The 15,393-nt window shown below is 38.0% G+C and overlaps 1 protein-coding gene and 1 long non-coding RNA gene across 2 annotated transcripts; both read left to right on the plus strand.

Moving 5' to 3' along the window:
* The first annotated feature begins 1,768 nt into the window (after nucleotides 1-1,768).
* LOC110059896 (splicing factor 3B subunit 4-like) lies at nucleotides 1,769-9,628 on the plus strand. The gene is made up of 9 exons (XM_089282871.1): nucleotides 1,769-1,828; nucleotides 2,407-2,490; nucleotides 3,149-3,294; nucleotides 4,849-4,977; nucleotides 5,166-5,346; nucleotides 5,926-6,153; nucleotides 6,927-7,153; nucleotides 8,178-8,346; nucleotides 9,171-9,628. Exons 1-9 carry the CDS (start codon nucleotides 1,795-1,797, stop codon nucleotides 9,221-9,223), a joined length of 1,251 nt encoding a protein of 416 aa, XP_089138997.1. The 5' UTR covers nucleotides 1,769-1,794; the 3' UTR covers nucleotides 9,224-9,628.
* Nucleotides 9,629-11,105: 1,477 nt separating this feature from the next.
* LOC110059980 (uncharacterized) lies at nucleotides 11,106-13,332 on the plus strand. The gene is made up of 3 exons (XR_002297830.2): nucleotides 11,106-11,541; nucleotides 11,867-11,910; nucleotides 13,249-13,332. It is a non-coding gene; the product is annotated as an uncharacterized LOC110059980 (long non-coding RNA).
* The last annotated feature ends 2,061 nt before the right edge of the window (nucleotides 13,333-15,393 follow it).

Here is a 15,393-nt window from a genome sequence, read left to right on the forward strand (position 1 = left end):
TCATTAGCCAGCTGGATCGTTATAACTTTTTTTCAGGGCGCGTCGTAGATCGGCATCCTGTAAGAACACAGCATTTTTTGTGATTTAGTATAATTAGTTGTTTGAAGTAGGGGACATATCAGTAAAAGTTAAGGTGGTCTTACAACGGATCTCAAATAGCGGGACCGCTGAAATAGATTTTCCGATCTTCAAATTTATTTTCTGAGTTGAGAGTAAATTAAATTAAAGCAATGAGGAGACTCGAGCCGTGAACATTTGACATGTTTTTGTACCGTTTTGTTAGTGACCAAAGAATGAAAGCCCTTCATATCAACAGTCTGAGTGTTTAGTATGTTGTTAATGTAAGTCTCAAACATGCCTATCGTCACCGAAAAAAGGAATAATATATACATGTACAAAAAGAACAAGAAACAAAAAAAAAGTGAAATGTTCACGGTTCAAATGTGCTTACTGTAACTCTATGATGCCCGCCAACAACCTACTGTAAAAGAAAATGAGCCACGACAAATGGAAAGAAGACGGATTTAGTGTCAAGAAAATTAACTGACGGCTGACTGCTGGCTTCTTGCCACCATGAGCTATTGGTGAGTGTTGTTTCCTCATGGCAAACGAGAGCATAACTTAAGGAACAAAAGGAAGAATCCAAATATTAGGATTGCAGCAGACAGACTGACAAACAATAGGAACTCAGTCTGGGTTCCAGGTGACGACTCTATCATCAAACATTTTCGCTCGCACGCGATTGGTGTAAACGCGTCTCGTGACTGCATTTACTCCAGCTAAAACTGGGGAATATCCGAGTGATATTCCCTAATTTTCAAAACTGTACGTGTTGCAAAAAATATTGGAAAGGTATGATAAACACAATAGACTCCATTTAGCGTGAAAATACGCTAGGATATTTGTCCTTGCACATTGTTTGCTCTTCAAAGCTCATAGTTTTCCGAGAGCGTAAACTGTTCGCTTCTCGGAACAGATAATTTCCGCAGACAAATATTCGAGCGTATCTTCGCGCCAAATGGAGGCTATTGTTTATCTGTATTGCGCAATACGGGGTTATTTGGAGGAATCCCGAGTTCTCGAACTTTAATTAAAAAGTCGTCAAAAATGAAACTAAAATTGGTTGAGGGGTTGCATCGAGAAATCAAGAGAAAAATAACAGTGAAACAAATTCAAGGGTAACCAACCACTTTCGGTTCAAAGTACCGGGAGTTTAAATAAAATGAGGGTTTGACAAATGAGAGATTCTAATGTACAAAGATTTTCTGACCCAATTTTTTGGTCTCCGTCAGGTGCCAGACGTGATTCACCTATCAGATGCATTGTGGGGTTGGAAATTAAACTTCCAAGTAAACTCGAAGCGGTGATCTATTCTTTGCCATTATGCAAAGCTTTTGGATGACGGAGAATCTCTATTAAAATAATCTGTTAAGAGCTCTACTGACACCTCAGTTAAGTGCGATTTTCCGTCGCTTTGTCGGGTCCGGTCTGCGATGGTTCCTCGGAACATGAACAGCGGTCTGCCTACCACCAACAACCCTGACGAGGACAAAAACGGAGGTGTCTAAAAGGATTCAAAACCCCTTTTTCTTCGCTTTTTACATCTCTTCAAATTTATGTTCAACTGAAGTGTGTCAGTAGGTTTTTCTTCTGGAGCTAACATTCAGTCTCTCACTTCGGTAGCGATCTGAAAATGGTCTGGGTCCGAGAGACTACCATGGAAACGGCTGTACTAATGTGCAGCGGTGAATCGTGTTTTAGACAGAGGGATGCTGGGATACCAAGAAATTCAGCATGGCGGCCGGACCGATCGCCGAACGAAATCAAGGTAATGTATAAAATTTCTGATCCTTTTCAAGTCCTTGAAGTGGAATTGCTTGCTTATGTCACACATAAATCCACTCGAAATGCTCTGTCTTTGTGTTCGTATACCAGTTATAAATCTGTATGCTTCTTTGCCATTCGCTTTGGCTAACGCGAGAGGTAACCATCAGAAACGTTGAGCGATCGTTTGTACACGAGACTGACAAAAGCCGGTGCTTTGTTACTTTCATTCGATTTACTTTAAGGATTTCCATATACGCTAAGCTCTACCACTTTTCTCACGCGTCCATGTGCATGTTGAAATGTTACTTGCCCAGACGGAAAATCTACCTGTCCGGGATGACCAGAGGGCACTTTTTCCGAGACATGGTAGTTCAGTGTTTAGAGCGTTTGACTGGTCTACTGAATTGTTTTCTGATTGTGCTATGCTTGTGACATATAGGTGATAAACATCTCATCGTGATATGATCAAATCAATAATAATGTAATTATTTATTGACTTGGGGCATTTATAATCATTTTCACCAGTAAGGCTATTGGTTTTCACAGACAAGCAAACATTTGTTTCTTTCATACATGTAGATGCCACAATTTATGTTGGAGGATTGGATGAGAAAGTCTCAGAGACTCTTCTGTGGGAACTTTTTCTCCAAGCAGGGCCAGTTGGTAAGTTGAAGTTTTTTGAAAATCCATGTATACAATGTACTGCACACCTTGTTCAGCTGCACTGTCACTGAACAAAAATGTAGCAGTGGACAAAAACTCCCTTTGTCCCACATTTGATTGCCATCACTGGTGATTACTATAAAAGTATTGTACCAATTGAAAGCTCAGTACTGTACAGATGCTCGAAAGGTGTTCTTGAAGCTTGGATGCAAAGTAATAATATTTTTGCAAAGAATGACCGATAGTACCATGACTAAATGGGATTTTGCAACAAGATCTTTACTGGTTGTTAGTACGAGATCACAGTGGCCCAATAGTAAGTCCACTGGACTCTGAGCCAAACAGTCTGGGTTTGACCCCTGGCTTTGATCACTGTGTTGTGTTCTTACATGTGGGTGAGACACTTTAATTACTCCCACAATGCCTTTACTCTCACGACGTCCCCGGCCAGGGCTTGAACCTGGACCGCTTGATCTGGAGAGGAGTGCACTAACTATGAGGCCACTGTACAATGTAATTATTATAATACATGTTAAAACACAAATTATTACATGTACATTGTATTGATAATTGGGTTTTGAGCCTCAGAGTTCACACAATAATTATACAAAGAGTTGACATGTGAGACTGTTTAGACTGATTTTGTGTATGCTTTTAGTGAATGTTCACATGCCTAAAGATCGTATAACCCAGCTGCATCAAGGTTATGGGTTCATTGAATTTCTTGGTGAGGAGGATGCTGATTACGCCATCAAAGTGATGAACATGATAAAAGTGTATGGGAAACCAATCAGAGTAAACAAGGTACAGTACATGTACATGTACATGTAGAATCATGAATGTTAGCACTGTGTAAATACATACATGTATGCAGTTATTAAAGATTGTTGAATGCTTGCCATCTGTTTATCCAGAAGTTTATGGATGTATCTAGTACAAGAAGCGTACAAATTACTCAAGACATACATGTAGCTGAGAGCAGCTCTCTATGTAGTTTCTCAAGTGCTCTTCAAAACTTCTTTGGGGTAGTGCATCCATAACTCGATACATGCACAGCTGTATGTACTCTATACTGTAAAATGATTAGCTAATTCTAATATAACATAGCCACAGAGATCTTGAATGAGCAAGAATTGGCTTTTATTTGCAATGATGAAATCAAGTTTCTTTTATGCTTTTACTGTATGTGTAAACTCTCTGCTCAGTTTTCATTGTGGTCAGTGTTTTGTGGAGCTACAACTGTAGAAAATCTCCCATTACATGTACAATTAGCCACTTGGATTTTCAATTGTTGGAGACTAGTTGATGAATGTGTGACAAAGGAAAATTACTATGAAACAAGATACATGTACAAACTTTTAAAAAAAGTTTTACACCAAGAATAATTTGTACAAAAACCATCGATTGATAATATTGATAATGTACATGTATGACTCAGTATAGCTGGAATAAGAATTGCAAATAATGAATGAAAACTTTTTGCTGTACTTTACAGTGTACAACACATGTAGAAATATGTGTATGTAAGTGTTAGAAAATAGGTCAAAGAAAATATGCGTGGTGATAGGTTAAAAAACATGTTTCTATAACTAGGCAGTTATTGATGCAATGATGCATCAATGAAGAGAATTCAGATTTTGATGATTAAAGTAAACAAGTTGTTTTCTTTTCTCATTGCAGAATTTTCTAAAATAAACAGAAAACATGTTCACCATGTTTCTATCGAGTTTTAGTATAAATCTACTAGCATTCTATCACAAATGGCATTCTCTGATTGGCTAGCATGCACGCACTATCTACAACAGAAAAGATAGTGAGTAGCGTAGCAGTGCGCAGTTGTTAACAAAATGACGGCCTCTTCTTTATATTTTTGAGGTGTCTGAAGAGGATTTAAATATAAGTTTTGACTGACTAGTAGATTTATACTGAAACAATTAGATTATTCGATTTGTATGCATGATAGTTGACTTGGGCTGCACTGGTGTCAACTATCACATGATAGAAATCTCCAACTCATAATCTAATTGTTTAATGGAAACACTAGTGAAAGTTTGCGAGAACTCAAGAAAGCTGTGTAAACACTTGCCTTTCAGCCCATGTTCCCACAGCATTTCTTGTTCTCCCAAACTTCCAGTCATGCTTCTATAACTCAATAGAAACACATTTAATGTCTTCTATTTCTTATATGACGCAAATTATTGTTATGAAATAAAAAAAATAAACTTCAATTTGTCTCATAGACATGTAAGTTAAGGATATTATTTTTGTTGCAAGGTTAATGTATAAACATTGTAGTACACAAGTGTACATGCATACATGGCTCTGGGTTCTAACTCTACACTCTGTGTTCTTTCTCAGGCATCGGCACACAATAAGAATCTTGATGTTGGTGCAAACATTTTCATTGGAAATCTTGATCCAGAGATTGATGAAAAGCTGCTCTATGACACATTTAGTGCTTTTGGTGTTATTCTCCAAACCCCTAAAGTAAGTAAGCTCTCCCCACTCCCACAGAAAATACATGGATAAATAATTGCATGTGTACTTAAATACATGGATATGAATTACTTAAAGAACTTTAATTTCAATTTTTCTTTCTTTGATAATGATGGTTCCAACCATACTGTCTTTGATCTGAGATAGTGTGTAAATTCTCACAAGTGCATTCCTTGCAGATTATGCGAGATCCCGAGACAGGCAACTCCAAAGGTTTTGCATTCATCAACTTTGCAAGTTTTGATGCCTCTGATGCAGCTATGGAAGCTATGAATGGGCAATACTTGTGTAATCGACCAATTACAATCTCCTATGCATTCAAGAAAGAAGCTAAAGGTGAAAGACACGGCTCTGCAGCAGGTATGTGTGTATGGATATTAATAAAAGCACCTTTGTGTACAGTGCACATGTCTTTCATCTGGGAATTGCATGTATTTGGCAATTGCTCTGCTAAGAGGGAGCATTGAACATTAATGCATAATTGACATTTAGTGATGTGTAATACACTCAGTTACATCGCACAAGTAGCTAACAATCAGTATCAGTAGTTTGTCTAGCTAGTGGGATCATCTAGTCTTATCTTGCACTTGACAACAGCAACAATACATGTAACAACATCTGCAAAACTACAAGACTTAACTTATGGTAAATACATTATGAGTATCTGGGACTCACCTGCCAATACATTGTAGCTACATGTACAGTAAGTGGGTTTCTTAAAGTTCCATCTAGGCAGGTTGGTCAAAAATATTATATACACACATGTTCAGTATGAATACTAACCTTAGGTTATGTTTACAATGGAAAAATTGCTTACAGGGTTACAGGGCAATCTTCAAAATGCACTGTATTTCACTTTGATCATTGCACTTTAAAAATTATTTAAGACATATTTTCCAGAGTGCATTCAATGTGATCTCAAGCATTTTCTCTTTACAGAGCGTCTCTTGGCCGCACAAAATCCTCTCGCCCAAGCAGACAGACCTCATCAGCTGTTTGCAGATGCACCACCAGCTCCTGCTGCAGCTACAACACTAGCACCAGCTGCTGCAGTCATGCCGCCTGCCATCATGGCTGTGCCTGTACCAAGCTCAATGCCCAGTGCGCCTAATATGCCTCCATCTGGCCCGCCAATGCCTCCTGTTCCACCTGGCATGCCTCCTCCAGGTAAATTGTATCTTACTTACATTTAGAAAGTGCATGCTTATCATGTTTCCTTACTTAGTCTATGGAAAACAACTAGTGCAAGCTGCTCACATATTGATCTTGCAATAGAATTTGCATTTGATTGTCTAATTTACTTTTGAGAATGGAAGAGAAGCCGAAAATCTTTATTGTGTCCAAGTATTCACACAATAAAGGACAAAACTAACAATAATTATTATTGAATGATATTTTGTTAAGAACCACATCGTGTATACCGTCACCAGACTAGAATATGTATGCAACATACATGTACATGTAGCTCTTAAATAGCATGTTAATAACAACGAAGAGACAAAACTAAAAGCAATAATCATGAGAAAAGGCAATTGAAAGTTCTTTGGTGGATTTAAGTCCTTTGTTGAGCGAAGGCATTAGGCGTTTAATAATGCCCCTTTGTATGGGGAAGATTCCAATTGCTGTCTCAGTCTTTCATTCCCTTATGTACTAAATCTGTCAACAGGTCCTGGGTTTCAAAGACTTTTCCTGGCAATATTTTTTTTTTCAAAGAAGTAGAAAACATGTTTACCCCAGACTTAAAGTTACATGCATTTGAACCTCCAAATACCCCTTGTTCTTTTGCTTGCCTTGATCCTTGATTCCTTCTTCTCGGCCTGACAGACCAAGAACCTGTAACAGGCCACTTGTAATCCTAAATCTCAACCTTTTGCCATTGAACTTAACCATATAACTATATCTTTTTTTTTTTTTTTGTCATGGTTTGTTTCTGTTAACAGGTATGCCTCCACCTGGTATGATGCCGCCACCTGGCTTCCCGCCACCAGGAATGTTTCCTCCAAGAATGCCTGGCATGCCTCCAATGCCTGGACAGCCTGACCAACCACCTCCCCCTCCCCCACCTGGTGCAGTAGGTCCCCCAGGCCAAATACCACCCCCACCTCCACCCATGGAGGGAGGTCAGTTTGCACCACCTGTACCGCCAAACATGCCACCACCACCTCAGGTCAGGGTTGCACATTTTACACATGTAGTGTTTGAATTTTCTTTGCATTTAATACATGTCGTGCTAACCAGGTCATTTCAGTTACCCATGTTGAAATATTGTTCTGTATAGTACCTTTATGTATGTCTTTTTAAGCCCTGTCAAAGTGTGCCAGCAGCTGCCAATTTTGCCACCTGAAGTAAATTATTTACTTCTAGCTTTGACTGGAGTTCACTAATTCTGACTAACAGCAAATATATATTTGGCCCTTACATGTACTTCCTACTTTCATTATCCCACCTGCTGCTTCAAGACATTTGACAGGGTTTATCAGGATTTATCCAGACAGCTTTTACCTATTAACAGTGCTACTATAGTCTCTAATGTACATGTATGCTCTATGCATTTTCGCAACACCACTATTTGCTACCTTGTATATTTGAATATCTGTTTACACTGCATTTGAATGTTCAACCAACCTTCTTTATACCCACGTGCTACAGCGGCAATGAACAAACGTAATGGACAGTACCTAGCCTGTTTACAGCATTCTACAGATACATGTACCTGCTAGTGGAAATTCTGCCGTCATCTTGGAAAAATCCCTTTTTGCCATTTGTAAAGGAAAGTAGACTTAGGACACTTTCCACTTAGTCAAAAGTTCAAAAATTTCATTTTGGGGGTAAATGGCAATCGTTTTTTCACTTTGCCTTCCTTTCTTTCCCCTCAAAAAACAACTTTTCAAGAAGGTAAACCGTAAGACGTATTCACTTGCCATTTACCTCCAAACCAATATTTCCTTACTTTTTGACTAAATATGAAATGTCCTTAGTTTATTGTGACTTTTTGGAGGCGTACAATCAATACTTAGATATACATGTAGAGCAGTTTACTAGCGAGTGTCGAAAGTAATCAGGCAGTTACTTTGGTTTTGGCTTTTGCTGACTGGCCGAGTAGTTTCATAGGCAAGCAATTGGTTTTGGTTTGGTTCTACAACATGCTTAACTGAAAACCACTCTAATGAAGCATCAACTTGGTTCAACAGCCTCTGCTTGGTCGTCCAGATCACCCAGGTGGCGGTCTCCTACCCAGACCACCTCCCATGCAGTTTGGTGGTAGACCGCCCATGCAGAATGACATGGGACCACCCGGTGGAATACCGAGTCTGTTGGGTCCTCCGCCCCCAATGCCATTTAGGATGATGCCGCCTGGAGGTGGGTGACTGCAAAGTGCCCTGTTTGATATTGCATATCGTGACGTTAGTCAACTAACAGTATCCCTGTGCAAAAAGGCAATTGTTATGAATTCATTTGTATTTGCTGTTACACTTAGTTAAAGCTCCGCTGTGGAGTGTTGTGTTCATTATGTACAATAACGCGAAGAGAAAGTCGGTGTATATTATAGCTTACTTCGAAAAAAAGAGTGATAGCCTGGGCCGAGGGTATCACCGCGGGGGGAAACCGGAACGCTGAAACTTATGGACTTTCGCGCCAATAATTTCTGAAGACTTTTTAGCCTCGGTATTTGTTTTTGACAATCTTTCAGAGAATTTGTTTTGAGCGTACGTTCCATACGATCTTCCCCCAAACAACTACAACAGTGACAACAACAATAGCAGTTATTATATATACATGTAGTGCCTAAGCCTAAAAGTTGTACAGCTGCAAAGATTGCTTTGTCGTCTCTTTTCTTCTCTCAACAGTCGAACTGGCTCCAATATTGATTGATTGGTAATTTTCTCGAGAAACTTGCAAATTCAGTTTCCATCTATACTGCCTAGTGTTACAACTATACTTGTGCCTTTTGGCTATTATTACCAGTAGGATTTTCTACATTATTCAACCATTGTTTTGAGTTTTTCTTCTAGCGTAGCGTATAAAGTCAAGCTTTTCCTCTCTAAGGTATGCAGCCCGTCACTCTGACGGGCTGCCTTCTTTGATTTGTTACAGCGGCGAAACAAGTTATCGCCGCTAGTATTGCTTAAGGGTTAAATAATCAAATAAACTGAAAAGCACTGTTTTGATTGCTTTGTTTCCAGGTCCTTTTCCACCGGGCGGGCCGCAGAGGTTTGGGCCTCCACCTCCTCGCTGACGTGGAAACATCTTCGCTAAAGGAATCCTCGAACATGTCTGTTGCTTGGCAACTTGAAACGAGAAGAATGCTGTATCTACGAACGGCGAAATTGGAACGCGCACCATTGGAAAACAAAAGCTACCAGCTTTCCATGTCGGAAATTACACCCAGTGATAGCCGTTTGTTCGTCCCTTTTATGTACATGTAGCTCGATGTAAATATATTTCGTTTTTTTTTTTGTTTTAACCACGCAAAGAAGGAAAAGACCTACAGTAGAAGTTTTTTTTAGCTTCCAGTATCCTTGAACATAGTCTCATACCAAGTTAAGGATTGCCGTTTTATCAATCTCCGTCTTCTTACTGATCTAACTTCTGACGTGTGTAATAATTTATCTCGTGACAGAAGTAAAGATGAGTTCTTGAATCCCTGTGTGCCTTTCTCCTTGTACTTTCTCAGGCGGTCTGGGTTCGAGCCCAGCCCGGGGACATTGTGTGGTGTTCTTGGGCAAGGCACTTCACTCTCACAGTGCCTCCCTCCCCCCAGATGTAGAAATGGGTACCGGCGATCTTAAAGCTGGGGGTAACCCACCCTGCAATGAACTACCATCCTAACCAGAGGGGGAGTAAAGTACTTTAAGTGCTTCATGCTATAGAAACCTGGATATGCTCTACCTACCTACCTACCTACTGCGTTTATTACCTTTTACGGCGAGAAGCATTCTGTTTGATGGATTGTACAAGCCTTAAGGGGTTACTGTCGCGGTTTGTGAAATCGTGTTGGGAAAGGTTGACGTGGTTTCCACAATGTTACAACATTTCTACTTTGATAGGTAAATAATGCAACTCTTCATTTTCAGTTGACACAAGTGTAAGGGCATCAAACTAATGCTCAATTATTGCAGAAGTGTAGCATCTCTCGTAAGCTTGTAATTCTCTTCATTGTTAGCAGCTGTTATTGTTTTAGGGCTAGAGGCATTGTTTCTGTTGTTTGTTCTATTGTCCTCTCAAAGGGTAGCAAGCCATTCATGTGAGACCAAACGAGAGCTGCTACATCACCCAATTATTGGCGAAAAAGTTATACACATTTTCTTAGCATTACAAGTTACCATAGCAACGGTACAAGTTGATGAAAACACCCTTAATTTTAGTTTTAATTAAGGCTTAGCTGTAGCAAAAAGCTGGGACCCCGTTTAACGCAGAAAAAGACGTCACTTTCAGAGTGTAGGTAGGACATTGAATTTCATTGCTTCTTAGTTTTGCTTTCTGTTAACTTTTCTTTCTTCAACATTTCCGTTCCCTTCGAGTCCGCTCGTGAAATTTTCGATTGGAGTTTCTGGCGGACGTTTTCCATTCGGCCAAAACATTCCGTAACTCCGAAAAGGGAGCAAATGGTACGGAAATAGCTTGGGAAAGTTTCCGGAAATTCCGGAAATGCGAATTCCAAATGCGAAAAAAAAAAAAAAAAAAAAAAAAAAAAAGGAGCGGAAGTCTCGAATTTTGTTGTTGTAATATTTCCCAGGAAATTTCCGAACTATTCGCTTACCTTCTTAAATGTTTCTCGTAAAATTCCGTGAAAAAGACGAAACTTGGCTTGACCAGCATGTCAAAATGCGGTTGCTATGGCAAGATTACACGAAGTAACAAATAGTTGACATATCAAATGTTCTGCTTGGGACGAGTAAACAGTTACTAAAAGTTAAAAATTTCAAGATTGCGAAAAAAGAAAACCCTAAGTGAATGACGCTTTCCTTTCGACCAAAAATTCCTGTTTGAATTTCTGGCTATTTCCAGTGACGAATGAAAAATGAATCGAAAAGAACCTCGCGAGGTACAATATTCGTAATTTTAATAATTCTCTGAGTTTCCGGAATTTTGAGATGAATAAACGCAACTAAAGTTTGAAACAGGCCAATGGTTTTTTTTTTTTTTCGTTTTTTGTTTTTGTTTGTATCCTTTTATTTTTGGTATATTTTTTTTTTCTTGTTTTTGGAGAAGTTAAAAATGAATAAAAAGTGTGAGTGTCTTCATCATTGTTTCTGTTTGGCCAATGGCAGAGATCGTAACCATTTTCGAAAATTAATGTATTCAAGATTTGCTGCACGTGTGAAACGGTTCCTTCGATAGTCCACGTTCTAAAGGAGTCTCTGTTGAACACTGAGTTTGAGAGTTTGATAAATTCCCAAGCTTCGGGGAAAGAAGAAATTCCTAAAGTTTGTTAAGTGAGAAACGCAGTAAACATCAAACCAAAACTTCAGGGAGACGCAAACGTTTGGACGGCAAAATACGCTGCAAGTCTAGAACTGAATTTGCCACGATGATAGGACTCGTCTTTGCAAGGTAACTGGCCTGAAATATTTGATATCTCATTTAGTGGCTATATTTAGTTCCCTGTGAGTCTAGAAATTTGTTTGGTGTCGTTTAGACGGAGCCTGAAAGCATGAAAGAACGTTTAATATTGAAAGTTAATTGTTATTCATTATAATGTCCGACTCCTTTCTCTAACATGTTGCGTTTTCCATCTCTCGTTGAGTCAGCAGAAATACTTTATGACCTCTGGGTAGAATGAATCATCTACGCTTATCTCACCTCATTTCAGTCAGGAATGCCGTGATGTACTTGATTTCCTACTACTTCCCCTATTAATTTTTACTTTTCTCGACAGCCTCTGGACCATTTAACTGGCCCGAAGAACAACTGTCAACCGTGGTGAGTACAATCTCGGAGTGTTACTTAAATCTAAGAATATAATTAATAAGTATACTGTGTGCATATATATCAGATTATTACTCGATTGGGTTTTTCAAATATAGATCAAATAAAACACTGCGAGAACAAAACACAAGTATATTTTTTGTCTGACATGTTTTCGATCCTCTCACAAATTACAAGTGACATAAATGCTAAAGAGCGCCTATATACATTTTTTTTTTACACAATAAGTTGATCTCAAATTTCTTGGGACAAGCTATTGCGCCATGCTCGTTTGAATATTTAGAGACAAATCGAAGGAAACTTTTTCCAGTGTTACAAAAACTGTTTGGTTGTGTGAATCGTTTCAGAAATGTTACAGGTTAAGGCAGATAAAATAACCACTTGGTTCAATTTTCATAACCGAGTTACTTCGAATATAATTTTGAGAGAATAGACCCTTTGCAGCTGGGGTCACGTGACCAAATTTTTCTTAGAAAATTTTTATATTATGGGCTATAACTTAAAGAATGCCAGAAATGGAAAGAGCGCATCGAAAATACCAAAATGGCCAAGTTTGAGGCCCCTGGAATTAAAGAGTAAGTTTATACGACAGTTTGAATTTTCGGAATATTTAGAAGATTTGTATGTAACATGTTGCTGGAGAGCAAGATCTTGCTCTCCAGCAACGTTTTCCATACAAATCTTCTTATTATTTTAAAGATTTGGACCGTCATAAAATCTCGTTCTTTAATGATGGGGGCCTCAAACTTGGCCATTTTGATATTTTCGACATGCTTTTTCCATTTCTGGCATTCGTTATGAAAAATAGGTCACGTGATGGCTTAGCTGCAAAGGGCCTATTGCAATTTATTCGTGTGCAGCGACTATCGTGCTAAGCCTGTTTGAGGAACCAATATGGGTTCTGATAGCAAATCACACATTAGTTGCCAAGCAAACAGCTGGGAAAATATTGTCTTGATTTAAAACAAATTCTCAGAACCCTCCATTGAATGTTGTATAGAAAAAAGTAACGAGAACTTATATTCTGAACTTGGGATTCGTAGTGCGGAGTGTAAGATTCTACTCATGTTATTAGCCCATAGTAACTTAGAGTTTTCGACTCAGCTGAGTTGCTTTACTAGGATGTTTTAGGATATTTTAGTTGTTTTATATCTTCTGCAAAATGCAAAAACGAGAAAAGAAGATGAAATCAAAGTGATCTTGACATGTATTAAAAATTTTGCCAAGCTTAGCCCAGACGTTCCTAGTTAGTGGGTTCTTATATAAAAGTGAGCGCACTGTTCTAAATGTTTTTGATGTTTTGAATAATGTTTTTATTTGCTTTTCTTTCAGGTTCAAAGCCGTTGACAAAAGCCAAAAGAGTACACGTTACGAGCAAAGCGAAGAAATGTTGAAATAAAATGTTTTGAATCGTCATAGCTCGTGTTGACTTGACAACAGAAATCGGATCTAGTTTAGAGGAGATCTTCTTTAACTCGTCAGCTCGTGGCAAAAAACGTCGAACAAAACCTAAGTCTTTTGGCAGGAAATTTTGCGCTTTTAAAAGAGGGCAAGAAAAGAGTTGAAATAAAAACTGAGTCTTGGTGAGAAAATTTTCCACTTTTAAAAGCAAGCAAAAACAAGTCAAAAAAAATACTAAGTCTTTTGGCGGGAAAAATGTCCTTAGAAAAAAAGTCTGAGTTTTTGAATGGTGTCTGGTTTTGAGTCAAAAATATACTGTCTTTTGGCGGGAAAAATCTTGCACTGGGCAAATGGTTTTTCCCATCAAAAGTCCAAATATGTGTTTGATTTCTGACTAGACCCTGTTCAAAAGCGCAGAATTTTTTCTTCGCGGCAACCCTACATAGTCAAAAAATAGTAAAAGAGATAGCCTACATTCCGAATAGTTTCCAGGCCTCTTTTAAAAGCGCGAATTTTTTAAAATTATTTGTTTATTGAATAAGTAAATAAGACAATAGATGATAGACACAATTAAAGTTGTGAAAACATTTCATTGATTGCTTTCATTTTATTAAGCTTTCATTACGCTTGATTACAAAGTTTGAATAAAAGTAACGATTATACAATACTGTTGCGAAATCTGGATATTATAAATACCTTATTCCAGTATTCATAGAAAAATAACTGAGGGGAAAATGAAAAAAAAAAAAAAAAAAAACTGGAAACGAATACTGCTCCTTCTCAAGCTAAATTGTTAAATCTAAAGACCGCTTGTAAATATAAACAAACCCTACTAAAAATCTCGTTAATAAAGTTTGAAAACGATTTTGCATTGATAAATACTTTCTAGTTGCAACTGAGTATTTAAAGATCTTGACTGTCGTAAAATAAAAGCTAAAATAACCAAAGAGCAAATTGATTTCTGAATTCGTGCAAAATACTCCTAAATAACTCACGCACTTTCCAGTATAATCACAGAGCAAAACATTACCGCCACAAAATAACACAACAGAACATGTGATCGTCACATATTCTCACATGTTTTGATTAGATGCTCCGTTGTACTATTTTGCGGCGGTAATATTTTGCTCTGTTATTACACCGAAAAAAAAACCCTACCTAAGCTATTTAGTAGGAATATTTTGCACGATTTCAAACATTTTTGCAAGGCACTAAGTTAAAACGATGAAGGCGAGATTGATATCAACAGTCTTTGGAAGTGTTTTTCAGTCCAAAATACCTCAGTATGACAGCAGTTGAAACAATAGTTGACCTAAACAAAAATTGAATTTATTATGTCAGACAATTGGATGCTAGAGTACTAGGAAATAATTCTCTCGTCTCCTGACAATGTTCCATTTCTTTCCTTAGTTTTTTTGTAAGTTTAAGTTTTACGACTCGATTCTTGCAGGTTTTGTGAGAACAGTTATTCCTTGACTAAAGTTTGGTAGATTCTTTCTGATGACTGGAAAACATTATCTTAAGTTATGTTAACCTGTAACTATCTTGTCTTATATTCCTGGCTTCTTTATGAACTCTTTTCCTCTGCGGAGTCTGTGTTCTGGATTTCGATCCACCGCATTCAGTAAGCTTTGTTGAAGACACTAAGAGAGAAAGAAAATGTACGGGTTAAATATGGAAACCTTCAAAGAATTTTCCAAGTCTATGTTCAGTATTGCATGTGGTTTAGTTCAATGCTCGCCCATGAAAATGATTTGGTACATCAAGACAATCTTTCATGTATGGCAGTGAATTTCCTTCTTCTCTCAACTTTTGTCCTTGAAAATATGTTGCTAATGCAAGGAGAAAATAGATGTTGATCAATCCAAACGTTCATCAAATTAGCGCACATAAATTACGAGGTAAATTAGCCTGGATTATTTTTTTGATGCCTAATAATACTAACCTGCCCTGTCAAAAGATACAGTTTGTCTAGACAAATGAAAATCATTTTCGTCATGATTTTCGTAAAAGCCAAGTAATACGAGAAATAATTTCTTTGCGATTTCAGCGAGCACTTGACGAGAACAATATAAT

The sequence above is a fragment of the Orbicella faveolata genome, unplaced genomic scaffold (assembly GCF_042242905.1).
Source record: "Orbicella faveolata isolate gen_17 unplaced genomic scaffold, um_ofav_v1 contig_12, whole genome shotgun sequence".
Lineage (NCBI taxonomy): Eukaryota > Metazoa > Cnidaria > Anthozoa > Scleractinia > Merulinidae > Orbicella > Orbicella faveolata.